Here is a 27310-nt window from a genome sequence, read left to right on the forward strand (position 1 = left end):
TACCTGATAACTGCCATACTAAATGCAAGTGAATAAATTCATATTATAATAAATTTCAATCACAGCAATGGTGAGTCATAAATGTGCTATTATAACAAGAATCCAGAGTGTACTCTGCCCTAATGATCAGAAAAACTCACAGGTATCTTGTTTAGTTAAAGAAACAGAAAATGAAGTAAAATATCAACTGAGTAATGACTTCTGTTCAATGGTACCTAAAAATATTGCGATTAATGCAAAGCTAAACTGATTCAAAGTTTCAACTGTTACACTTTGAGAAACACTACATATTTTAATTCTTTTTAATACAATTTATTTCCACCAAGTTTGGTCCTGTTGCTTAAATATTGCTTTACTTTCTTGAAAGGATGATGGGCTTCAGTGATGAGGGGATAATACCGAGGTTCTGTGAACAGTTATTCACCGAAGTAGCAAAAACTGAATTGCAACAGGTAATCTTTTTAAGGGCAAATTTGTTATGTAGTAATGATCCATTCTCATTGAATTATAAAGTAATTCTGGAAGACTGCAATATAGATTAGTAGAAAAATTTTCCTTTTATTTTAACATAAGCCAAGAGTGGAAATTGAACACCTAATTTTTAACCCAAAGCAGGAATTGACTCAGTCGTGCCCAAGAAAACAGACACAGCCTTCTGATTTTAACACCCAAGCAATATCCGCATGTCACTGTTCAGTTCCCACCCTAAACCTATTGGAAATTACAAAAGAACAACTGAAGGAAGAAGACTGCAGACCAGGACTTAGAGTATGGTTTCTGAATAAGTAACCAAAGAAGGGAATTTGTGATCAGGAAAATTGAGGGAATAAGTGCCTAAATTTTCCTTTAGGGAGTTTCACATGATTCTGCCTGCTGCTCTTGCCATGTCAGTTGTTGAGAATCCTAACTTGTTTCTCCTGTTCAGGTTGCTGATAAATTATGGATTGACTTCCATTTTAATCAATACAATTCAATTTGCATGTTTTAAAAAGAACTTGGCAAGTTTTGGTTGTATATACTTGCCATCTGCTCATTGAAACATTTGAAGCAGGAGGAGGCCATTCAGTCCCTCAAATCTGCTCCACCATTCAATATAATCATGGCTGATCACTAAGCTTGACCCTAAATCAGCCTCCCCCCACCCCACCCTCCATTCCTTGATATCTGCATTTCATACGCTCACCACTCTCTGGGTTATTTTTTAAAAAAAACTTCTCATCTCAGTCCTAAAAATCTGAGCCTTAAACTATAATCCCTGGTTCTGGACTCCTCCACCAGAATCTGAATAAGTAACATAAATAACCATCTGACATGTCTATCCTGTTAGGAATTTATAGGTATCTGAGATTTCCCCCTCCAAACCCCTCCGTTCTTCTAAACTCCAGTGAATATGATCTTAGCTGACTCAATCTTCCTTGTACATCAGACCTGCCCTCCCAGGCATCAAATTGGTAAACCTTCACCCAACTCCTTTTATAGTAAGAACATCCTTTCTCATAGGGAGTACAAAACTGTACACAATATTCCAAATGTGGCCTCATCAATACCGTGGATAATTGCAGTAAAACATCATTGTTCCCGTACTCTAATCCTCATGCTTTGCCCCCTTTACTGTCTGCTGCACCTGCGTGTTTGCTTTCAGTACTGGTGTACAAACACATGCAGGTCTTGTTGAACATTCCCCTCTCTTAATTTACAGCTATTCAAATTTTAGTCAGCTTTCCTCTTTTTGCTACCGAAGTGGATAATCTCATCTTTATCCACATTATACTACATCTGCCATACTTTTGCCTCCTTAGCCTGTCCAAATTACAGTGCAACATTTCTGCATCCTCCTCATAGCTCATCCTTCCACCCAGCTTTATCATCTGCAAATTTTGAGAGATTATATTTAGTTTCCTCATCTAAATCATTATTGTGATGAGCTGGGGTCTTATTACCAAGCCCTGTGGTATCCCATTAGTCGCTGTCTGCCATTCAATAAAAGATCCATTTATTCCCACTGTTTCATGACTGCTAACCAATTTTCTATGTATCTCAGTGCACTACCCTCAATCCCATGCGCATTAATTTTAAACATTAATCTGTTATGTGGGACTTTGATGAAAGCCTTCTGTAAACCAAAAAACCAAGTCCATTTGCTCCCCTGATCAAATCTACAAGTTATGTCCTCAAAGATTTCCAGTAGATTTGTCAAGTATGATTTCCTTTTTTGCAATTCCATGCTGACTGTATCTGATTCTACCACTATTTTCTCAGTTCTTGACTATAAAATCCTTACTCATGGTCTGTAGTATCTTACCCAACTACCAACACCAGGTAACTGATCAATAATTCTGTTTTCTGTCCACCTTCTTTAAATTGTGGGGTTACATTAGCTACTGAAATCTGTAGAACTGTTCCCGAGTCCAAAAAATCTTTGAAGATGACCACCAATGCATTCACTATTTCGAGGGCCACTTCCTTGAGCACTCTGGGATAAAGAATATCAGAGCCTAAGGATTTATCAGTCTTCAATCCCATCAATTTCTCCAACAGCATTTTCTGACTGATACAGATTTGCTTCAGTTCCTAATTTTCAGTAAACCCTGTGTTCCCTATCATTTTTGATTATATTACAGGTAGTTCTTCTGTAATGCATGTTTCGTCTGCACTAATTGGCTATAATGCAATTGATGAATTGTGTACATTGTTTGCATAATGCAAAGTTTCTGCTGAACGGGAATGGTGGGTTTTCCATCGTGTGGTCTTCTACAGTGTGATTTCTATCGCAGTTTCGTATAGTGCAATTTTCTATAGCACGAGTTGCAGAGGAACACAACTGTCGTGGTATAGCAGAACAATCTATATTTGTGTCCCCCTTTTGTGAAGACAGAAGCAAAATATGAATTTGGGTTGTCAGCCATTTCACTGTTCTCCATATAAATTCCCATGTTTCTGACTATAAGGAACCAACATAATATCAAATCCATCATTTTCATTCAAAAGCAAAATACTGTGGATGCTAGAGATATGAAATAAAAATAAATAAAAATAGACCACTGTCATCAGTCCACTCCGTAGCCCATTTGTTTTCAATTGCTTTTGCAAAGCTACCTCAAAATAAGGAACTTTGTTGCATCACATTGATACATTTCTCCTCTTTATATTATATTCTTTGATATTATTAATTCCCATGTTTCTGACTATAAGGAACAGACATTAAAAGTTTCTATGGGTATACAAAAAAAACAGAAGTTTCCCTGCAATCTTACTCTTGTCCTATTTTCTGCTTCTTAATCAATCCTTTGATCCTCCTTGACTGACTTCTAAACTATTCCCAGTCCTTGGGTCAATTGTTTTTCTCTTGCCAGTTTGTGTTCTTTTTTGCATTGGAGACTATTTCTAACTTCCCTCATAAGCCACAGCTTTTTTTTTGTACAGAATCCCCACAATATGGAAACGGGCCATTCAGCCCAACAAGTCCACACCATCATTCTGAAGAGCATCCCACCCAGACTCATTCCCCCTACCCTACACCTGTAACCCTGCATTTCCCTTGGCTAATGCACCTAACCTCCACATGCATGAAAAATAAGGGTACTTTCGCATGGCCAATCCACCTAACTTGCCCATCTTCAGACTGTGGGAGAGAACCTGAGCACCCGGCAGAAATCCACACAGATACTGGGAGAACGTGCAAACCCTACACAGGTGGTTGCTTGAACCCGGTCCCTGGCACTGTGAGGCAACAGTGCTAACCTCTGTGCTGCCCCTGTTCTCTTTGCACTCTTCGGGCAGGCAGGAATGACCAATTTTTGTAGTTCACCCATTCTGTTTTTGAATGTTTGCAGTTGCCTAACCACTGTCATTCCTTCAGCAATATTTTCTAATCTATCATACCCAATTCGTGCCTCCAGCCATTGTGGTTTCCCTTGAGATTCCGGCCCCTATTTTCTGAATCAACTCCCTCCACTCTCCATCAAGATGGCAAGTTCTATCATATTACAGTAACTTATCGATAAGGAGTCTTATTTTGCCAATTGCTTTACTCCAAGCAAGTTACATTGCTAGTTACTCCTTTCCTATTGCATAATACTTTGTCTAAGATGGCCGGTTCTCTAGTTGGTTCCTTATCACATTCGTCCAGAAAACCATCTCTGAGATCTTCTAGAATCAGTTCTGAGGAAGAGTCACTGGAGCCAAAATATTAACTCTCCACAGTTAAGCTGCCAGACCTGCTGAACTTTTCCAGTGATTTGTTTTTGTTGCCAAACTCTGTTGAGTCTGAATGGCTGATAATTGTCCACTTGAAAAGCGTGTTATTTTTCAAGTTTCTGGTAAGCTTCATTCGAAGAGTACAAAAAGCAGAGGATAGAGAGGGTTAAGATGGAAGTGAGACAGGGAATTAAAATGCCAAGTGGTGGAATATATTGGAGTCACACTTGACAAAATGGAGGTGTTCTGTAAAATGTCACCCAATCTATGCAAGGAGACCACATTGAGAGCAGTAAACACTGGTGTTCAAATTGAAAGATATACAAGTAAGACATTTTCATTGGGAAGGAGTATTTGATTCCTGGTATAGTGGGAAAGGACTTCTAAAAGGCAGGTGTTGCATCTCGTATCTTTAAGAAAGGGGACTGGTGTGGTAGAGGAGTAGACCAAACCAAAGAAAGGATATTATGATGGAATCTTGTCATTTGTGATAACTGGGTTTGCCATTTTATGGGATATGTAAGATGGTCTTTGCACCAGGCCTACTCTTGTCATTCTCTTACTTTCTCTGGTTTGTAGACAACTGAGTCAGTAGCATCTACTGCTCTCACCCTGAAAACGAACCTTTCCTCAACCTTGCTTCCAATTTCTACCTTCCCTTCACCATCACATGGTCCATCTCTGACTCTTCCTTTACTTCGTTATCCTCTTGCTCCATTGCTGAGTTTAAACTATTGATTATATCTACAATGTATCCATTGACTCCTGTAAATACAATTTCTCCCACCCTGCTTTCTATGTGGACTCTTCCAGTTTCTCAGTTCTCAGGTTTTGTCACATTTAATGCCTTGGAGAAAGTGAGGACTGCAGATGCTGGAGATCAGAGTTGAGAATGTGGTGCTGGAGAAGCACAGCAGGTCAGGCAGCATCCGAGGAGCAGGAAAACCTGATGAAGGATTTATGCCCGAAATATTGATTCTCCTTCTCGTCTGACGCTGCCTGACCTGCTGTGCTTTTCCAGCACCACACTCCTGACTAGCATTTAATGCCACTTACCATACCTTCTTCGATATGTCTTTTTTTTTCCTTACGTAAGGACTCTTTTGTATTTGACAGGACCCTCAACTGTGTCCATTTCATTTCTCATACTTCTGCTCTCAACACATTGTGTATAATGATAGAGAATAATGATAGAGTTTCCTTTGTCCTCACCTTCCTACCCACAAGCCTCCATGATGTATGGATAATCCACTGCTGCTTCAGACACCTCCAGGGCGATGGCACCACTAAGCATACCTTCCCTTTTTGACAATTTGAAAGAAAGGACTACTCTGCTATCACCTCAATCATCCACTCCCTTTCCTGTACAAACGTAGGAGAAGTATACCTCTCCTTCTATTTCCCCTTTTCTGACATTATAGCCACCAAGCGCTCTTTCCAAATAATGAACCTTTTTCTCTCACTGCTTTAATTCGTTGAGGTTATAATCCCTCCTCTCATCCTGGGGTAGCAGTTCTTAGTGATGATTTTGTTATTCACATTTACATTTTCTGTAGACTTGTACTTTTATTTCTATGCTTAGCTAACTCCTTTGATCTTGTACCATCAAACTTTTTGTCACTTAATGACTACACAAGCCTTTTTCTCCTTCCCTTCTCACTGTAAATGCTTAAAACCTGTAGTATCTCTAACTTTACAAGCTCTGCTGAAAGATCAACTTATTATTTATTCTTTTCAACTTATTATTAATTATATCTCTCTGCACAAATGCAGTCTGATCTGCTGACTATTTTCAGCATTTTGATTTTACTTCAGATTTTCAGCAATATCAGTATTTTGATTTGGTGTTTAAATTCCAGGTTCTGAGAAACAACAAATTGACAACAAGCAGATATGTTGTCCGTGTTATGACCAAGGCTGGAGGAGTGCCTTGTCACTCTAGTCCCACTGCATCATAGGTCACAACATAAATAAAATATTTCTTTCCAGTTACCAAGGTAGCCAATCAAATTCCTTACCTTCATCATGGGAACATTGGCACCAACATTCGGGAAGGAGGGATCTTTACCGTGGGCTGAGCTCCACCTGAATCATGCTGAGACCAGAGGCCTGATAAATCGCATAACTAGGGCTATGGATAGGGCTTAAAACTAAATAGTGGGAGTTGTTGGGGTGGGGGGTTTTCACTTCTATGGAAATTTATGGATAAAGTTAAAGTTGGGGAGGGCTCAATAGAGGTTATGTACATCTCCGGATAAGTACTCGGACTCTGTATGGAAAGAGTCAGGCATCTAAGTTCAGGCGCAGCAGATACGGAACAACTATGAAAAGGAGGACAGTCAATGTAAGACTGAGGGTGATGTTTTGTGTACTGCCTGCATTTAAGTATCAGGCAAAGTTTGTAATGCAGATTAAAATTGAGCAAGATCTTGTGAGTATCATAGCAATATGGCTGCAAGGGGATCAGGGTTGGGAACCAAATGTCGAAGGATACACGTCTTGTCAAAAGGACAGTCGGAGAGGGTGAACTTGCCTTGTTAGTAAGATATTAAATTAAATTGATAACAAGAAATGATATAGAGTTGAAAGGTGCAGAATCTGTGTGGGTTGAGTTGAGGAACCTCAAAGAAAAAAGACACTGATGGGAGTTGTATACAGACCTCCTAGCAGTAGCCAGGATGTGAGAAATAAAATAAATTGGGAGATAGAAAAGGCATGTAAGAAAGGCACTACTCCAGTAATCATGGGGAACTTCAATATATAGGTAGATTGGGGAAAATCAGATTGATAGCAGATCTCAAGTAAAGGCATTTGTGGAATGTCTCTGAGATGGTGGCTTGTGATAAAGCCCTTGAGGCAGCAGATAATTCTGGATTTGGTGATGTGGAATGACGTCAACTTGATTTAGGAGCTTAAGGTGAAAGACACCCAAAGGGGCAATGACCATAATATAATAGAATCACACTGCAGTTTGAGAGGGAGAAGTAGACCTGTAGGAGGCTGGAAGAACACAGCAAGGCAAGCAGCATCAGGAGGTGGAGATGTCGATGTTTTCAGGTATGACCCTTCTTTCCTGATGCTTGTCTACTTTGGATTCCAGCATCTGCAATTTTTTTTGTCTGTATGTTTGACAGGGAGAAGCTGGAATCAGATGTAATGTGTTTACAATTAATAAAGGTAACTACCACTCATGAAGGAGGAGCTGGTCAGTGTTGATTGGAAGGGGAGTTTAGCAGGGAAGGCAGTGAACCTGCCTTGGAGCAGCAATGGTTGGAGTTTCTGGGGGTAATTTGGGAGGCAAAGCAGAAATTCATCACTAGAAAGAAGATATATGCTGAGGGGAGAATGAGGTGCCCATGGCTGACGAGGAAAATCTGGGGCAGCAAAAAGTAAAAGGTAAAAGAAAAAACATACAATGTGGTAAAAATTAGTGGGAAGCCAGAAATTTGGGAAGCTCTTAAAAACCAAATGAGAACTAAAATAACCAATAAGAGGGCAGAATATGAAATATGAGGGCAAACCACCTCGTAATATAAAAGAAGATTGCAAGAGTTTTTTTAAGATATATAAAAGCCAAGTATTGACATTTTACTGCTGGAAAATGATGCCAGAGAAGTAGTAACGGGGAGCAAAGAAATTTGGGAGGTGGTTGTATCATGGTGATGTCACTGAACTGGTAATCCACAGACCCAGGCCTATGTTCTGGAGACTTGGATTCAAACCCCACCAGAACTGATGGTGAAATTTGAACTCAGTAAATATTTGGGTTTAAAAAGCTGGCCTGTTGATGACTATGTAACCACCGTTGATTGTCAGCATTAGGCATATTGTAACTTACCACTTGGTGGAAAGGTGAAAATTCCCATCAAGATATTTCAGACTAAAGTTAGAAATTTAAAACCAGCAATATTCTGATCTGTTTACTCAGCTACTTGTTTCACTGAACAGATCGCAGGTCATGTATTTTCACGACTGAAGCATTTGCAATAAATCTGACCTTAATGTGAAAAGCCTTTTCTTTACAGGAGTTGCAAATAAAATATTATTTTGGTTATACTTCTTCTGACTTTTCAAAGGTCATCTACCATATTGAAATGAGCTATTTTGAAGTCTACAATGAGAAAATTCATGACTTGTTGGTTGGAGGGAATGCAAAGATGCAAGCAAAGCAATCTGTGAGTATGAAGTGAATTGTTCATTTCATCAATGTTTATTTTATATTTTCTAACTTTACGTTACTAGCGTTAAAAGCCTGAATTTGATATAACACCCAGAGATGAGGGTGTCACAGTTAGACCAAAGGTTCACTCTATCTCTCCACTGCTATTTTAAATGTAATTCTTTATGGTTTGTGAGAAGATTTGTAGCCCAGGTGCTCATTGCTGTGGTTCTGAATGCCGGCGGAAACACCACTATAAATGCCGGAGGAAACACCACAGAAGCACTTCACAGGAGGCTCCCAAGCACTCAGGATGTCACCTAGACAGGGGACGAAACGTTTGCAACAAAAACTTCCAGCTCGGCGAACAGAACCACAGTAATTCTGTATGATTTATGATATTCTTAGGCTGAGAGAAAAAGTAAGAGGCTCTGATTTCTGCTGGTGTCAGTCTTGGTCGTCTGCCAAGGCAGATGGAAGACATTTAGCAACTTTTTTTTGTTTTCTTTCTGCTTCTAATCTTGTACTGGGAGAAGGTCCTCTGTGCCAGTGGAAAAGGAGTCATCAAATAGGCGGGTGTTGCATTTCCTACATTTTAATTCATAGAATTGTTCCTAACTTTTATTTTGTTAACCCTGCAATGCCAGATAATGGAAACTTGTAGAATGTAAATTCTGGACTTGGGTCTTTATTTTACTACATATAGTGAACTAAAGTTTTGTATTGTAAATTTTGAGACAGCCTCTTTCTTAGTTACGAGCCGACTCCTAAACTGGAAACTATCGTATATCATTAAGCAGATGTAGAAAATTACTACAGTCTCTGAAAATTCAATTTCCAATTAAGTTAGTGAGCTAATTTGAAGTGTTGCCAGTTTTACATTTCCCTTGACATTAATCTGGGAATGAAAGCCAGTTTAAAAATGAGTTGCTGGAAAAGCGCAGCAGGTCAGGCAGCATCCAAGGAGAAGGAGAATCGACGTTTTGGGCATAAGCCCTTCTTCAGGAATGAGGAGGGTGTGCCAAGCAGGCTAAGATAAAAGGTAGGGAGGAGGGACTTGGGGGAGGGACGTTGGGAATGTGATAGGTGGAAGGAGGTGAGGGTGATAGGCCGGAGAGGGGGTGGGGGCGGAGAGGTCACGAAGAAGATTGCAGGTCAAGAAGGGTCTGAGGGCCTTCTGAGTCTGAGGGCTGGGACTGAGAAAAGGTGGGGGGAGGGGAAATGAGGAAGCTGGAGAAATCCACATTCATCCCCTGTGGCTGGAGGGTTCCTCGGCAGAAGATGAGTCGCTCTTCCTCCAGGCATTGTGTTGCCATGGTCTGGCGATGGAGGAGGCCAAGGACCTGCATGTCCTTGGCGGAGTGGGTAGGGGAGTTAAAGTGTTCAGCCACGGGGCGGTTGGGTTGGTTGGTGCGGGTGTCCCAGAGGTGTTCTCTGAAACGTTCCGCAAGTAGGCAGCCTGTCTCCCCAATGTATAAGAGGCCACATCAGGTGCAGCGGATGCAGTAAATGATGTGTGTGGAGGTGCAGATGAATTTCTGATGGATATTGAAGGATCCCTTGGGGCCTTGGAGGGAAGTGAGGAGGGAGGTGTGGGCGCAAGTTTTGCAGTTTTTGCGGTTGCAGGGGAAGGTGCCTGGAGTGGAGATTGGGTTGGTGGGGGGTGTGGATTTGACAAGGGAGTCGCAGAGGGAGTGGTCTTTCCGGAACGCTGATAGAGGTAGGGAGGGAAATATATCCTTGGTGGTGGGGTCCGTTTGGAGGTGGCGGAAATGACGAAGGATGATCCGATGTATCTGGAGGTTGGTGGGGTGGTAGGTGAGGCATAGTGGGGTTCTGTCCTGGTGGCGTTTAGAGGGGCGGGGTTCAAGTGCGGAGGAGCGGGAAGTGGAGGAGATGCGGTGGAGAGCATTGTCAACCACGTCTGAGGGGAAATTGCGGTCTTTGAAGAAGGAGGCCATCTGGATTGTTCGATATTGGAATTGGTCCTCCTGGGAGCAGATGCGGCGAAGGCGAAGGAATTGGGAATATGGGATGGCGTTTTTACAGGGGGCAGGGTGGGAAGAGGTGTAATCTAGGTAGCTGTGGGAGTCAGTCGGTTTATAGTATATGTATGAAAGCCAGTTGTCTTGCTTAATTCAACACCCTGCCTGAAACGAATCGTCTCAATGCAGAATTAAGTTTGGGATCATCCTGACTTGTTTACATTGTAGGCTGAGCCGCAGGAAGAACCTTCTTCTATTAAAATGTCAAACTGGGAAGCTGTTGGCCAAAGTTATTGGATTAACTTAAATAGAGTTGTGCATTGGGACCGTTTAGAATCCCTGAAACTGATGAAGCCATGAGAACTGCCTGGGAAATTGAACGTTTTGGTCATTGATTCTCCTCCACCTAGAACTCTCCAAAAGAGTAATTTAAGTCAGAAATTAGAAAGTTACAACTCACTTAGCTCAGCAATTACCCAGAAAATGTTAGAGGATGAAAAATCATGTCTAAACTCTTGTGTAACTATTAAACTGACCATCTAAACTCACTGCTGAGTAGCCCTTCTCCCCCCCCCCCCCCCTTACCAATTCCTCTCCCGACCAGTCCTATCACCTTGACTCTAATTGATTGCGCATGCATGTGCACACAACCCAGCTTCTCTCTTCCCATCTGATCTTGCTGGAGCTGATGCCTCACATCTCAGCTGACCTGACCCTGTCAAGCCCACCCCATGCCAGTCTGAAAACCTTTGGTTAAACCAACCTGCCCCAGCTGTCAGACTTGGCACCCCTCATTGCCTGCCTGACATTTTCTCACACCCTTAAACTCATACATTTGGATCCAACAGCCCCTCCCACTTGTCAAACCTGATACTCCTTCTGACCTTTTGAGCTAACCTAAGTATTCAGTCACTTGCCTGACACCTGACCCAACTCACTCACTTAGAATCCAACCAACCTTGCATGCTACTGACATTACTTCCCCGGCATCCAAGCCACCTGGCCTTGCATGTTTACCATTTCACAGGGCTTGTCAGTGCTGCTGGACATTCAATTTAAAAAAAGGGGAACTGACTGCTACACAAGGGGATGTGCTTTCTGCAAAAAATATTCTTCACTGCTGGATTCATGGATTACTGGTCAGGGGTGTAGGAGGAGGCCCCTGTCCAGGAATTTCCATGTAAAGAATGTATCTGAAGTTAATTGTGTAATTTTTAATGTAATCAAGTGTGAAATAAGGTTTTCTGTCTCTGACTGGCCCAAATATTCCAATGACTTTATCCTCAAGTTTTAACAGTTGGGTTGATGCTAATAGTGTTTGTATTGCATATATTATAGATTATATTGTGATACTATTCTAATGCCTAATTGCGCACTGTTTTGTTGCCTGTAGCTCCGAGTAAGAGAACATCCGGTCTTTGGACCCTTTGTGGCCGATCTTTCTTTGTAAGTTATGGGTATTTAGTTCATACTGTGGGTTGTGTACTTTGTCATTGTTCGCATCTTTTTTTAATATAGTGGTAGTATTTATGAATGAATAGTTTTCTTCCTTTTTTTCATCACCTAGATAAGAATTTATTTTATCCTTAACCATGGAGTGCAAAATCATTTGGGAAATTCTCCTTTTGAGTCTTCTGCTATGTATTAACACTTTGCTCAGATAACTTTCTTCCACTGTCCACATTTTAGATAACAACTTAAATTGTTTGAGTCATGCCTTTAGCTGTTTCTTTCATTGTCAGGAGTGTTTTCTCGATTGTTTAGTGAAGTTAATGTTTCTTTATTTCATTGATTCTTTAATGGAATATGTGCATCACTGGCTTGGCCAGTATTACTGCCGAGCCCTAATTACCCTTGCTACAGTCCATATGATGTAGGTACTTTCATAATGCAGAAAGAATGGGAGTTTGAGGATTTTTAATTAGTGATGGTGAGGGAATGATATAATCCCAAGTCAGAATGGTGCATTTTGGAGGGTTACTTGCAGATGATGGTTCCTATGCATTTGTTGCCTTTTGTTGATTGATAGCAACTGTGGGCTTTGAAGGCTGACAGTTTTGTTGGTATTTAGAGTGATGGATTGGGTGTCAATCAAGTGGTTTCTTTTGTTCAGGATAGTCTCAAACTGCTTAAGTGTTGTTGAATCTGCATTCATCCAAGAAACTGGAAAATATTCCACCAAATTTCTGACATGGACTGGGCTAAGAATTCCAGCAGGAAGTTACTTGCTTCAGAACCCAAACCTCTGATCTGCTCTTTTATCCACAGTATTTAATGTTGCTAGTGGAATTCAGCTTCTGGTCAATGGTAACTTCCTGGATGTGTAGGGGTATGGGAATCGAGCAATGGTATTGCCAGTGAATATCATGGAGAGATGGTGAGATTCTCTCTTGTTGGCAATAGCACTTGGTGGTGTGAATGTTACTCATCGACCTCATTATTACTGTAGCATATTTGTAAATAATTGAGAGTTTTAAATTCAGTTTAAAGCTTTGTGAAAGTGAATGCTTTCCTCATTTTAGATAAATAATCATACTTCCAGATAAAGATCATTTTCTTCAAAGAAATGGTGGAAAGAAAAGCTAATTGCGCAGGTTGGATTTTGCATTTCTGTACTTAGCATGGTCAATGTTTGGGACTGAAGCAGTAGAATATTTAACTCATGTCCTCTGTTTCTGAGGCATTAAACACTGATGAATCAGTGTCACTGAGATATTTTGGTATGGAAATTTCTACTTGTGTATGCAGAACCAAACCAGGACTTTGATATTCTGCAAAATTGAGCATTTGCCCATTTGTAAACATGGAACAGTATTAATTTATTACACTTAACTAATGCTAAGATTTAAATCATACCTTTCATGGTCTGGAAGAAATTCCAAAGCCTGGTTTAAATATCGTAAGTACGAATGCTCTACTTTTTCTCAATTACATTCTTGTTATTTTCCAGGAATGTTGTTACCTCTTATGCAGATGTTCAGGTAAGCATGACATCTGTTCTTTAAAATCAAAATGAATTAATCTTTCTTTATAGTACATAAAAGTTTGGCTATGTACAGTTTAATTTTTGTATGTTGCAGAGAACTGTCATAAGTACTTGCACTTACTTTCTAAAACAATAATTTCTGCTTTAGGGTTGGCTGGAGCTAGGGAATAAGCAGAGAGCTACTGCAGCCACAGGCATGAATGAAAAGAGTTCCAGGTCTCATTCGGTCTTCACACTCATCATGACACAGACCAAGGTGCAAAATCACTATAATAAAGTTTAAATTATTTTGTGTTAATTTTACATTTACATTCACTTTTGGAAATTGCATTTATGTATCACATTAACTCTGTTACAAATACTAAGGAGTGAAGATCATTCCTTAAAATGAACACAAAAAAAGTACAAAGCTGGCATTCTGGAAATGATGTATAATCTGAGCAGCTCTATTAAAAATGAATAATACAATACGGCAGTTTGATAACCTTTGTGTTAATGTGATTGTTCTTGTTATGTAAACAATTTCAGCATGATTAGTAATGCTATAAATGCTTTGTTCAACCAATTAATGGGCTTTTCAAGTTTTTTGTGTTTGGCCTGCAGACAGAATTTGTTGAAGAGGAGGAACATGAACACTGTGTGACGAGCAAAATAAATCTAGTGGATCTTGCAGGAAGTGAACGATGCTTTACAGCTCAGACCAGTGGTGATCGACTAAAGGTATGAACTTTGCAAAGATTAATTATCTACAAATAGTTATACTTCTGTTCATTTCATGGGTTGAGGGAGTGCTGGTCAGGCCAGCAATTATATCCCTAATTGTTCTTTAGAAGATAGTGAGCTGCCTTCTAGGATAACTGTGGTTTGTTGGGGCCAGGGAGGGCAACGGTGCTGCCAGAAAAGGAGTTCCAGGAGTTTGACCCAGTGACAGTGAAGCATTAGCAATATAGTTCCCAGTGTTCTAAGGCATCAGCTGCCCTTATCCTTTTAAGTTGTAGAAGTAGCAGATATGGAAGGTGCTGCTGAAGGATCGTTGAGTTGTTGCACTGTGTATCTTGTATGTAGGATACACTGCTGCAATTATACATTAATGGTGGATGAAGTGCCAGTCATGTGGGTTGCTGGATCCTGGATTCTTTAAACTTCTTGATGTTGTCATAGCTGCACTCATCAAAATCAGGCAATTTGTAAAGTCCATCACACTCCTAACTTTGCATTGTAGGTAATGGGCAGGTTTCAGAGAATCAGGAGATGAGTTACTCGCTGTAGAGTTCCCAGTCTCCAATCTACTCTTGTAATCGCAGTATTTCAATGGCCGAATCAAATCTGCCTCTGGTACTGAAGGTACCAGACATTCATGGTTATGCTTTTGAATGTCACAGGGAGGTATTTAGTTTTTTCTGTTGAAAATGGCCATTGGCCAACACTGTTGTGGCACAAATGTTATTTATACAATTACTGTTTTCTACTGGAAAGCTGCTCTCTGTCAATAAGGTTTATGGATATTATTTATATTTTGCTTAGACCTTTCAAAAAATTGCATCGCAATGAACATACAGGTCCTGGAAACTCAACCCATTATCTGGCATCTATCACATGTGTGGTACCTTAATGCTGCATTATTCCCATAATCTTTAAATTTATTTTAAACCACTCACCCAATTTACTCCTAATTATTGAGATGTTAAATGCATATTCTATACCTCCTAACTCTGTGTAAAAGCAAAATCTCCTGTTCTGTCTTAAATCAGTTAAGTTAATCTTCTATATATTTGTTCTTCACTGTGAAATTTTTGGACGCAATGTATAAATGTAATTAACTGCTGACCGTGTGACTCATCTATAGCACAATTGGAATACTGCTTTATTACTTTGATTTGAAATGTGGGAGTACGGAAACAGTGAAGCAAAATGCACCATTTGTTTAGTTATTGTCAGTTTTGCTCACTTTTTGGTTTCTCCTCTCTATTGGATTATTTTGATTTGTTTCCCAGATGTGTACTTCACCACAACCCAAGTCATGCACAATCCCTCTTTGGACATATGCTTCCCATCCTCCTTTATTGAAATCCTTGAACAGCATTGTGAAATCACTTTCATCAGACTAACTCCAGCAATTCTAGAAAGCAACCTGTCATCACTCTATATCAAGACCAGTTAGGGATAGGAAATCGATGCCAGATTTGTCAGCATATCCCTGTTTCATTCATGAAATGTAGGTGTCTTGTTTTTGGTCATTTGCTCATGAATTCTTGAGCTGGCTGTTTGAATTCAGAAGTATAACATTTGTTGATTTCATGCATTGCTTTTGCTAGATGTCTTCTTCAATTGTTCTAGTAAAGGTAGAGATTTACATTTTAGGCAGTTAAAGCAGAGGTGAAGTATCCTGCCAATTTGTATCATATCATCTATGTTTGTTGAGGAACATCTATTAGTGAAATTTAATTGTAATGAATGACCATTTTTGAATGTGTACTGGCTGACTACATTTTTCTAGTCCATGCTGACTATTTCTCTACCATGTTGGAGCCAAAGATATTCTGTTTGTGCAAAATCTTTCATATTTTGGCCAATGACAACTAATGGATTGATGACAACAATGTGAAAGTGTATCTTTAAGGATAGTTTCCATCAAATGGTTATCAAAGTTGACAACATGACAATGTCTTTCCCTTAAAGCTATGCATTCAATTAAACTGTTGTATTTTGGAGCAGAGGAAGAACATTTTGCTTCTTAATAAGGATCTTTGTCTAAAGAAAGCAAGAATCACTTTTGAAGGTCTCGTAGGATTTTTTAAAAATCAAAATATTACCTAATCTCATCGAGCTCTGATGACTTGTAAATTACTAGATTTTCCTTGCCATCTTCTGATCCCTTTAATTCTACTCTACCTGTCTACTCCTGGTATTGCTATTTTACATTATGGTGCAGTGTCCCTTCCACAGGAAAAGTGGCACACTAATAAACAAACCCATCAAATGTGGACGCAATCATTTGGCTTCACGGTTTGCGTTCACAAAAGAAATGATATATTTCTACTGCACTAAATCTGACCCATTGATTGCAATTTTGTAAATAGAGATTATTCATACCAAATGATCTTCTGCCTAGTTTGAGTATTCTAGTTCATATATAGCTTCTAGATCACTACAGTGCCATTCTTTAACTTTGAAATACTGAAATTTTCTTTCATACAGGAAGGTGTAAGCATAAACAAATCTCTCTTCACCTTGGGAAAAGTTATATCTGCACTTTCAGAATATTTTCAGGCTAAGAAGAAAGTTTTTATACCTTACAGGGAATCAGTGCTAACATGGTGAGTTCTGATTTGCATACCATGCTGGAAGTAAACGTAAATAGATTGTTGTAGCTCCATGGCCTTTACATTTGCTGTCACTTATGATGCTTAACTATGTGTCAAAACTGACCTGAGTAAATTGCATTAAGCACTGAAAATGATGTAAAAGGAAATTACTTTAACAAGACTAATTAACCGTTAATGTAAAATAATACTTGATAGATTAAAGTTAGATTTTTCCTACATATGACTAATGCATTCTAGTATTTTCTGCATGTGTGTTATTTTCTATTGCTTAATAACATTTTAATTCACTTATTCTTTTGGTCATTTGAATCCTGGTGTAGGTTACTGAAAGACAGTCTTGGTGGCAATTCAAAAACAGCTATGATAGCTACCATCAGTCCATCTGCTTCTAATGTGGAAGAGACTCTTAGTACGCTTAGATATGCCAAACAGGCTCGTCAGATTATCAACGTCGCAAAAGTGAATGAGGACTCGAATGCAAAATTGATCAGAGGTTGTTTGACATTTTCTTTACAAATTAACATACGTGGAGGTGTGCATTGCTTTGACATGAATGTTTTGAAATGGAAATTGGAGTTATAAGAAGTAGCATAAGCTTCAAGGTTGGATTATTTTCCGGAAAACAGTCAAATTTCAATAGTTTCAGTATCTTTCCCTTTGGGTTATGCAGTATTCATTATCCTTCATCATTTGAAACCTGTATAGTAATGTACTAAAAAGTCAAATCATTTTTGTTTATTTAGAAATAGATTGGTCATTTGAGACCAAATATATTGTGACATAAATAAATCCTCTGCTATTCTTTGACTTTTTTTAGCATTTCGCCACTTATATTTTACCTTCTATATCTCTAAGTTTATATAATCTTGTAAATCTTGTAAATACACTTGTAACAATTAAATATTTGAATGTTGGAACTTCTGTGCTGTGGAGGAAATTTCCTTCCTAATCACAGAATGGTATGAGTGAGAACCTAAAGATAGCATGGGTTATTTTTATGTAGGATTTATCAAAATGCTTTTCATTAGGCCTTAACCAAACAATGTGGCCAAAAATTAAGCTGTAATCAGGAAAATAGATTCAGTATTTACTTTACATGAACTAATGATCAGCATTATTCCAGAGTTAATGTGATGACAGTATTATACTTTGCAACAATTGAAATGAATTTGAACTTGAAAAGTATTTGATTTTAAGTTGATTTCGCCCTGTAATGATCAAACCCACATTGAAGACTTATTTTGGAAGATTCACCTCTTAAATTGTCCAGCAGGTGGTGCTGTACCTTTGTCTCGGATTTCAACTAAATATATATAGAAAATAAATTTTGCTATTTCATTACAAAACTTTTCTACAAGGAAAAACTGTTTTTTACTGATGTATTACAATCTGAACAGGAAAAGTTTTGATAGAATTGACATTTTTGTAGCCAGTTGCATTTTTTTCACCACAGAGTTTTGAGGAATGTAATTTTTTTTCCCTTTGATTCTGGCTGAATCAGATCTGAAATTAGAAATTGAGAAGTTGAAAGCTGCCCAGATGAGTAGCCAAGGAATTCAGTCTGAGAGGTATAAAGCATCCCAAAAAGAAATAAAAGCCCTGAAGTTGAAGCTCAATCAACAGGAGAAGGAAATGGCAGAAGCACAAAGGTAAGATGGTGAATATGATTTATGTTAGATTTGGGATATTGAGTCTGGAAATGTAAAAAGAAATTTAGATTATCGAGCCCATCTTGTCAATAGATTGTTCATAATTGATTGAATTTAGTCCGTTTGTACATGCATATCAATTGAAAGACATCACTGATAACTTTCCCATTATCATTGTGGCTAGTATCTCCATTCCTAAGTCATCACCTGATCAATATCATTGCATCCATATCCAGCACTATTTGTGTAAGAATGATCAAGGACTGCAGTTGCTCAATTAAAAGACCCAATGCAACTGGGCAACCAGAGATGGGCAGTAATTGTGTCCTTTCTAGTATCACCTACGTCTTCGGAGCTAATTAAAGTAAAAGAGAGTTGACTGAAAGTTTATGTCTGAGATTTGGGGCTCAAAGTTGTGAGGAATTGTCAATTTGGCTGTGTTATATCTGAATTACAAATGCAGATTTTCTAATTTCTAATATGATGCAACAGCCCTTTTTTTCCACACATAAAGTACAATGTACTGAATTCAAGAGTAAGTGGTTATCAAAAGTTAAATGTGGTAAGGCATTGCTTAGCCATCTGCACAATTCAAAGTCTGCTGTAATTCTCTATAAATTTGAGCAGTTTCAAACTACATTTCTGTGTCGAGGTAACTTTTATCAAATTAAACTTATGGTTCGCATAAGGCAAACTTACAGCCATTATTTCTTCATTTGAAAGAATATATGGACTTTGTGTCATCTGAGCAATTGTAAGATCCGCAATGCTTTTCATATTATTGAAGTGATTCCCAAAGGGAGACGACTGCAAAATTTACCCAGTTTTTAAAATCAATTCATTCTGGTTAAAATTTTAGCTAATACATCAAAATAGTAGTGCTATTTATATCTAGTTATTTCAGACAAAAGGATAAGAGTAAACTAAATATTAGTCTTAAAGCATAATTAAGTTGAATCTCTTTTTTACAATATCTTAACTCACACTTCAATTTATTTAAGTAGAAATTATTTCATTGATTATTTTCCTTTTGTATTCCTTCAGTAGTTTGTTTGTGTACTTAATTATATAGCAGCAATTTAATTTATATAGGATAAGTTTTTCTAGTACTGCTACTTGCCAGAAAACATGCTGCATTCATTGAGCCATCAAGCATTTTGTCTTTAAGTGGCAATCGAAAATTGGAATTTTGCATTATTTATGATCACTATGTCTTTAGCCAGCAGGGTGTAGTTTGTACAGCTTTACTGTGTGTGTGTGTGTGTGTGTGTGTGTGTGTGTGTGTGTGTGGGCAATCGAAAATTGGAATTTTGCATTATTTATGATCACTATGTCTTTAGCCAGCTGTGTGTGTGTGTGTGTGTGTGTGTGTGTGTGTGTGTATACACACATGCACAGATATATATATTCAGGTCTTACAATAGCTTGTTAAACATGCTTACAGCTTTGACTCCCCAAAGAGGGTCACTGAACTAAATGCATTGGTTCTGGTGATTATTGTGTGAAATGGACAAATAAAGCTGATGTATTGTTACCAACGTTTTGTGACAATGGAAAATATTTGTCATGGCATCTTTAGGAGATGGAGAGAGAGGTTGGACGAAGCAGAAAAGCGAAAACTTGAGGAAGCAAGGGAATTACAGGTGATCAGTTGACTTTTCTTATTCTTTCATTTCCATGTTCATGTTATGTGCTGTGAATAATACATTATTAGAATTTTATTCCTATGAAAACAGTATGAGTGAAAATGTAAAGATCGCAATAAGTAGGGTCCTATTTTCTTTGTTAATATATTGTTTGTCTAGAATGTATTTAACCTTTACTCTTTTGGTTGGTTAAATGACTTGTATGGAAGTCCATCGTGGTATTTGAGAGCCTCTTGATGAAACTACTTAATCGAGGATGCCAGTCAGCAAGAACCAAGGGAATGGCAGTGTTAGTGCAGTTTAGTGGGTTAATACCGCACAGCTTATGAGCAATATTCCTTTTACTTTCATATGAATCAGAACAAATACAAATTAAGCAACAATTCACAGGCAAATTATACTTCCTTTTAAAAAAGGTATATTTCACTTTAATGCAAAGTTGCACAGCCACAAATAGCTAAATCGCTCCTTGGAGACAAAAAAAAATGTTGCGGACATCTTGGAGATATGGGGTACCCATGTAATCCATACAGTTTCATCATTTGCTGCTGTTTTCACACTGGGTTGGTCAGGTGTTCTATCCAACAATAGCTTTCACCTTTTGTGTAGATTAGATTACCTACAGTGTGGGAACAGGCCCTTCAGCCCAACAAGTCCACACCGACCCGCTGAAGTGCAACCCACCCATACCCATTCCCTTCACCTAACACTACGGACAATTTAGCATGGCCAATTCACCTAACATGCACTATTTTGGACTGTGGGAGGAAGCCAGAGCACCTGGAGAAAACCCACGCAGACACGTCAGTCACCTGAGGTGGGAATTGAACTCGGGTGTCTCGCACTTGAGACAGCAGTGCTAACCACTGTGTCACTGTGCTGCCCACTGTTCCACTGATATGGTTAACATCAAGGCTTATTTTTATGATCCCCTCTCACTCCCACCTCTGATCACAAAAGTCTGGAGTTTACCAGAATATTTTTTCAACAGATCTATTGTTATAGTCCTGTTTTGCCAATAGACTATTTCTGGTATAAAACACAAGTCAGTGGTGTTTCCAAGCTATTCAAAGTGGTTTCCAGGGCTACAAACGTTTGGTTTAACCAGCTCAAACATGCCTTTGAGTTCCTGTCTCCTTTTTTGACCAAACAGAAAAACTGAGAGATTTGCTTCAAAACTTCTGAGTTTCTCTTTCTTTCTCTCTGCACTTGTACTTTAATTAATGTTTTCAGCTCAACATTCTGTCCGCAACATCTTTTTTGTCTGGTCATATGGCTTCTGATGTGTCTTCCTTTTGGTACTGCTTTCAGGTCAAGGGTTATCAGGTCACATGGACTTGTACTTATTATCCAAGAAAATTACAAATGATTGCTTTAGATTTTATACAAACTCTTTGGTCATTTTCAAACATTCTTAAAAGCAATTGCAGACTCTGGTGCTATTTTAAAGTAATTGCACTTTTTTTGCACATGTTCCTTATTTGTTATGCTTCCAGGTCGAAGATCATCACTGGTTAACTGGCAACAAGGCCGTGTAGTTCTGGAACTTTATTTATTTCAGATTTTGGTTTATTGAGTCTACAGCCACTGATCGAACTTGCTTCTGTTTTCCTGTCATGTTGGATCCAAACAGATCATTTTGTGCAAAACCTTAAACATTTTAGCCAATGATAACTAATAGATTGTTGAGAATGATGTCAGAATATATCTTTAAGAATAGATTCCACTAAGTCATTGCCAGAAGTGGACAAATTGACAATGCTCTGTCATTTGAACCTTGTAATCAGTTAAACTATGGTATTTTGTAGCAGAGGAAGAACATTTTGCCTATTAATTGAAATCTTTGTCGATAGAAAGCTGGAATCACTTTTAAAGTGGACAACAGTTTGCCAAATCTAGTGAATCTCAATGAAGATCCCCAGATTTCAGAGATGCTCCTGTACATGATAAAGGAAGGCCAGACAAGAGTGGGAAAGCAAAGACCAAACTCAAAGCATGATATCCAGCTTTCTGGGGCACTCATCGCTGATGACCACTGGTGAGTTAGAAAGTTTTGAATTCTTTGTATATCTCGATATGAAAAGAATGATTGTCTTTCTTTACTTGATAACTATGTTTTGTATTATTGCTTTGCTATCTAAATCTTCGCATTGAAAATTAAATCTGACTTTATAAATGTCTTATTGTATCTCTGAATCATTTCAAACTGCTTTACATGAAATGCTATGGATTGCAGTAATTATTATTTTCTGGGCAAACTAGATCATTTGCAAATGGAAGGATCTTATAGACAACCAGGAAATAATGATTCTTTGTTCTTGACATAAAGGATTTAAGAGGCGAATCAACTCGCCCCGCCTCACCAGCTTGTAACAGGCAGGGATAGGGAGAACTGAAGCAAAAGAGGATGAATTTGGAAAAGCAGTAAAGGGAAAAGTAGAGACAGTCGACCAACAGTAAGGTGAAGAGGAGGTCACTTAGCTCAGTTGGCTGGATAGCTGATTCGCAATGCGAAGTGAGACCAATCGTGTGGGTTCAATTTCTGTGCCAAGTGAGATTATTTATACAGTGGAAATCAGGGATCTTCTTTCATTCACACATTGTTTTAACAGATGACGAGGTGAGGCGAGCTTTTCTGGGTGTTTGGTTTTAATTACCAGAGGGATTTGACCTCTGTATCATAACACTAGCTTGAAGTATTAAATTGGGGGAATTTTGTCGAGTGGTCGGGAGATTGCAGAAATATCATTGCTAAGGGTGTTAAATGAATATTTCTCTTCAGTCTGGAAAAGGACAATGTAGGTATGAAATTCAGGAAAAGGGACTGTGACAAACTTACATATTTTGACATAGGGGATGGGGAGGTATTGGAGGCATTGATGGGCTTAAAAATGGATAAATCCCTTGGCCCTGGAATGAATTGTATTCTAGGTTGCTGTGGGTGGTGAGGTGGAAATTGCAGGGGCTCTGACCCAAATTTTTAATTTTTAGAGGATGACTAATGTGGTAGAGGTGAACCATGAAATTACAAACCAGTGAGTTTCACTTCAGTGGTAGGGAACCTATTGGAGAAAATTCTAAAGGAGAGAATTAATAACTGCCTGGAAAGCATGGGTTAATTAGCGATAGTCAGCATGGTTTTATCAGAGAGAGGTCATGCCTAATAAAATTGATAGAATTTGTTTTGAAAATGTGATCAAGTATGTGGATGAGAAACGTTCTATTGATGTAGCATATATGGCCTTTAGCAAAACTTTTGACGAGATACCACTTGGAAGACTGAGAACGTTAAAGCATTTGTAATTCAGGGAAACCTGGCAAGATGGATCAGAAACTGACTTAGTGATAGAAGGCTGCTTGATTGACTCTATAATTCTAAGATGATTGTAGGTTATAGGAAGATACCCATGGGTTGGTCAGATGGGCAGAGCAGTGACAGATGGTTTTTAATTCTGGTAAGTGTGAAGTGATGCACTTTGGAAGAAGAAACAAGACGCAGGAGTATCTAGTGAATGACAAGATACTTGGTAGCTCAGATCTCTGAAATTAGCAGAACATGTAAATAGGATAGTTAAGGCTTTCATCAGTCATGGTATAGAGTATAAAAGCAATGAGGTAATGTTGGAATTGTACAATGTTGGTTAAGCCAGAGATGGAGTTCTGTGTGCAGTTTTGGTCACCTCACTACAGGAAGGATGTGATGGAACAAGAGTGAGTGAAGAGATGGCTCACCAGGTTGTTGCCTGGGATAGAACAGTTAAGCTATGAGGAGAGATGTGAGAGGCCTGCATTGTTTTCTTTAGAACAGAGAAGACTGAGGTGAGACATGATTTGAGGTGTATAAGATTATGAGAGGTATGGACAAGGGATGTAGGGAACAACTGTTTCTCTTGGTTAAAGGGTCAGTCATGAGGGGGTGTTGGGTAAGGGGCAAGAGATTCAGAGGAGATTTGAGAAAAAAGCACTTTCATTTAGTGGGTGGTGGGAATCTGGAATGTACTGCCTGGGAAGGTAGTGAAGGCTAGAAACCTTCTGGCTTTTCGAACATATTTGGATGAGCACATGAAATATCATGACATTCAAGGATATGGGACAGTGCACGCCATTAGGATTAGCTCACTTTGTGGTAATTATGTTGCTGAAAACTTGATGGGCTGAAGGGTCTTTTCTGTGCTGTATGATTGATATGAAATAAGACAAATTGACTTTGTCAGAAAGTGAAATGTTGATCTTTAAATTTGCTGGACTCTTAAAGTATTAGTTCATTTTAAATATTAGCTGTTTGAGAAAACAACCTATTTTTAACGGTCATCAAAATGAATTAAATGTGTTATCATTTTACTTGAAACTTTCTTGTGTTGTTTGCAGTGTCATACAAAACGTAAATGGCATTGTTAGTATTGCTCCAATTGGAGATGCAAATACTTACGTCAATGGAAACCTTATAGCAGAATCGATAGTGCTACATCATGTAAGTTATTTCTAATACAATTTGTGATAATCAAACAATATTGATTTTTGTAAAATATGTTCTTAAACATAGTTGCTGCTGCCTATTTTCATATGAATCTTGCTGCTTTTCTTATTGTTCAAAGTAATGGGATGTCTTGAGCTAGCTATTTTCAGTTATGTGGAAGCTGAATGTTGAGTATATTATCATCAGTTTCATTACCTTGTATGAACTGGAGCGAAAGGACTTCAAGAAAAAAAATCATTCATGGGATGAGGGTGTCCAGTTAAGGAATCAACCATGTTGTTATGAGTCTGCAGTCACATGTAGGCCAGAATGGATAAGGATGGCAGTTTCCTTTTCTAAAGGACATTAGTGAACCAGGTGGATTTTTCTGATAATCAACAATGGTTCATGGTCGTCATTAGAGTCATAGAGATGTATAGCATGAAGACAGACCCTTCGGTCCAACTCGTCCATGCCAACCAGATATCCCAACCCAATCTAGTCCCATTTGCCAGCACTTGCCCCATATCTTTCTAAACCCTTCCTATTCATATACCCATTCAGGTGCCTTTTAAATGCTGAAATTGTACCAGCCTCCACCACTTCCTCTGGCAACTCACTCCATACATGCACCGTCCTCTGCATGAAAAAGTTGCAACTTATGTCCCTTTTTATATCTTTCCCCTCTCACCCTAAACCTATGCCCTCTAGTTCTGGACTCCCCCATGCCTAGTGAAAAGACCTTGTCTATTTATCGTAACCATGCCCCTCATAATGTTATAAACCTCTATAAGGTCACCCCTCGGCCTCCGACACTCCAGGGAAAACAGCCCCAGCCTACTCAGCCTCTCCCTATAGCTCAAATCCTTCAACTCTGGCCAACATCCTTGTAAATCTTTTCTGAACCCTTTCAAGTTTCACAACATTCTTCCTGTAGGAAGGAGACCAGAATTTAATTTCAGTTTTTTTTTAATTGAATTCAAATTCCACTATCCGCCATGGCAGGATTTGAACCCAGGTCCCCAGAGCATTATCTGGGTCTCTGGATTAACAGTCCAACGATTTAATACCACGAGTCCATCATCTCCTGGGTCCTCGGTCATTACTTGGGTGTCTGGATTAATACTGGAGCAATAATAACACTGAGCGATTGTCTCCCCCTGGGGTGAATGTGGAAACTCCATTACTGAATATGTTTGAGGGGGAGATCAACAGACTTTTGTTTATTTCCAGGAATTGCAGGATATGAGGAATACAAGGAGTAGGCAGGAAAGTATTTAGACTGAAGATCAACCATGACTGAATTGAATCACAGACCATTCTCAAGGAGCCATTTGTTTTTCTTCAGTTTTGCTCTTTAAATGTAGAGATGGACCTTGTGATTTCAATGTTTAATTTTAATAACATGCTGAAACAGCTTTGGATCTTGTACTGTTGAGGCTTTGAGATCATGAAAGTGTTGCTCATTCATACACAACAGGCTGAAACCCATTTACTGAGTTGATTTTGAAAATGCTATTCCAATTCAGGCATAGGATATTTGTATATCAGGCCACAGAATGATGAGCTTCATTCAGTACTGTAGTGATACCAGCTATTTTGTGTGACACAAATGGATGCTGAAGCCGAGGACTGCACATCATAATCTTAAAATCACAAGGTTTTGAAAGTGCTCTCTTTTCTTTCTTTCACAGAAATATAGGAAAATAGGAGCAGGAACAGGCTGTTGGTCCTTTGAGCCAGCTGTTCGGTTCATTATGATCATGCTCATTGTCTGACTCAATAGTCTTTTCCTGCTTCTTCTGATATCTTTTGATTCCTTCAGCCTCAAATGCTTTATCTAATTCCTTTAATAAATCGAGCAATGTTTTGGCCTCAACCACTTTCTATGATAGTGAATTCCACAGGCTTACCACTGTCTTGGTGAAGAGATTGCTTCTCATCTCAGTCCTAAGTGGCCTTCCCCATATCCTTAGACTCTGATCTCTGGTTCTGGACTCCCCTGTCATCTGGAATGCCCTTTATAAATGTATCCTGTCTGGTCTTATTAGAATTTTATATGTTTCCATGAGATTCCATTCCTTCCCACCACCACCACCATCACCACCCCTCCCCCAACCCCAGTGCATTCTTTTGAATTCCAGGCATGTAATCCTAACCAATTTAAGTTCTTCTTATCTGTCAGTCCTGCCATCCCAGGAATTAGCCTCGTATTTCTTTGTTGCACTCCCTCTGTAGCAAGAACATCTTTCCTCAGATATGGAGACTGAAACTGCACACAATATTCCAGATGTGGTCTCATCAAGTACCTGTACAATTGCAGCAATACATCTCTGCTCCTGTACTTGGATGCTTTCATAATGAAGGCCAATATACTGTTTGCTGACTTTACTGCCTGCTCCACAGCATGCTTACCTTCAGTGACTGGTGCACAAAGGCACCCAGGTGTCATTGCACATTCTTCTTCTTAATTTATAGCTATTCAGATAATCTGCCTTCCTGTTTTTCTCAAAGTGGATAGCCTAACATTATACAACATCTGCCATGTGTTTGTGCACTCACTCAACTTGTCCAAGTCACACTGAAGCATCTCTTCCTCCTCCTCACGGATCACTGTCCCACCCAGCTTTGTGTCATCTGGAAATATTACATTTAGTTCCCTTATCCAAAACATTTATGTATATAGTGAACGGCTGAAGTTCTAAAATTGATTAGATTAGATTAGATTCCCTACAGTGTGGAAACAGGCCCTTCGGCCCAACCAGTCTATACCGACCCTCCAAAGAGTAACCCACCCAGACCCATTTCCCTCTGACTAATGCACCTAGTGCTACGGGCAATTTAACATGGCCAATTCACCTGACCTGCACATCTTTGGACTGTGGGAAGAAACCAGAGCACACCCA

At 39.0% G+C, this 27310-nt stretch overlaps 1 protein-coding gene across 4 annotated transcripts in view; it reads left to right on the top strand.

The window, feature by feature from the left end:
- kif14 (kinesin family member 14) overlaps positions 1–27310 on the top strand; it is a 107232-nt gene that overhangs the window by 17112 nt on the left and 62810 nt on the right. For all 4 annotated transcript variants that reach the window (XM_043699742.1, XM_043699739.1, XM_043699740.1 and 1 more), the window contains exons 4-15: positions 368–452; positions 8274–8372; positions 11735–11787; positions 13292–13322; positions 13476–13583; positions 13931–14047; positions 16526–16644; positions 16974–17146; positions 18155–18302; positions 19882–19945; positions 21802–21986; positions 24317–24419. In XM_043699742.1, the coding sequence (XP_043555677.1) occupies positions 368–452; positions 8274–8372; positions 11735–11787; positions 13292–13322; positions 13476–13583; positions 13931–14047; positions 16526–16644; positions 16974–17146; positions 18155–18302; positions 19882–19945; positions 21802–21986; positions 24317–24419 (1285 nt within the window). The remainder of the gene's footprint in view (positions 1–367; positions 453–8273; positions 8373–11734; positions 11788–13291; positions 13323–13475; positions 13584–13930; positions 14048–16525; positions 16645–16973; positions 17147–18154; positions 18303–19881; positions 19946–21801; positions 21987–24316; positions 24420–27310) is intronic.

The sequence above is a fragment of the Chiloscyllium plagiosum genome, chromosome 11 (assembly GCF_004010195.1).
Source record: "Chiloscyllium plagiosum isolate BGI_BamShark_2017 chromosome 11, ASM401019v2, whole genome shotgun sequence".
Taxonomy (NCBI): Eukaryota; Metazoa; Chordata; class Chondrichthyes; order Orectolobiformes; family Hemiscylliidae; genus Chiloscyllium; species Chiloscyllium plagiosum.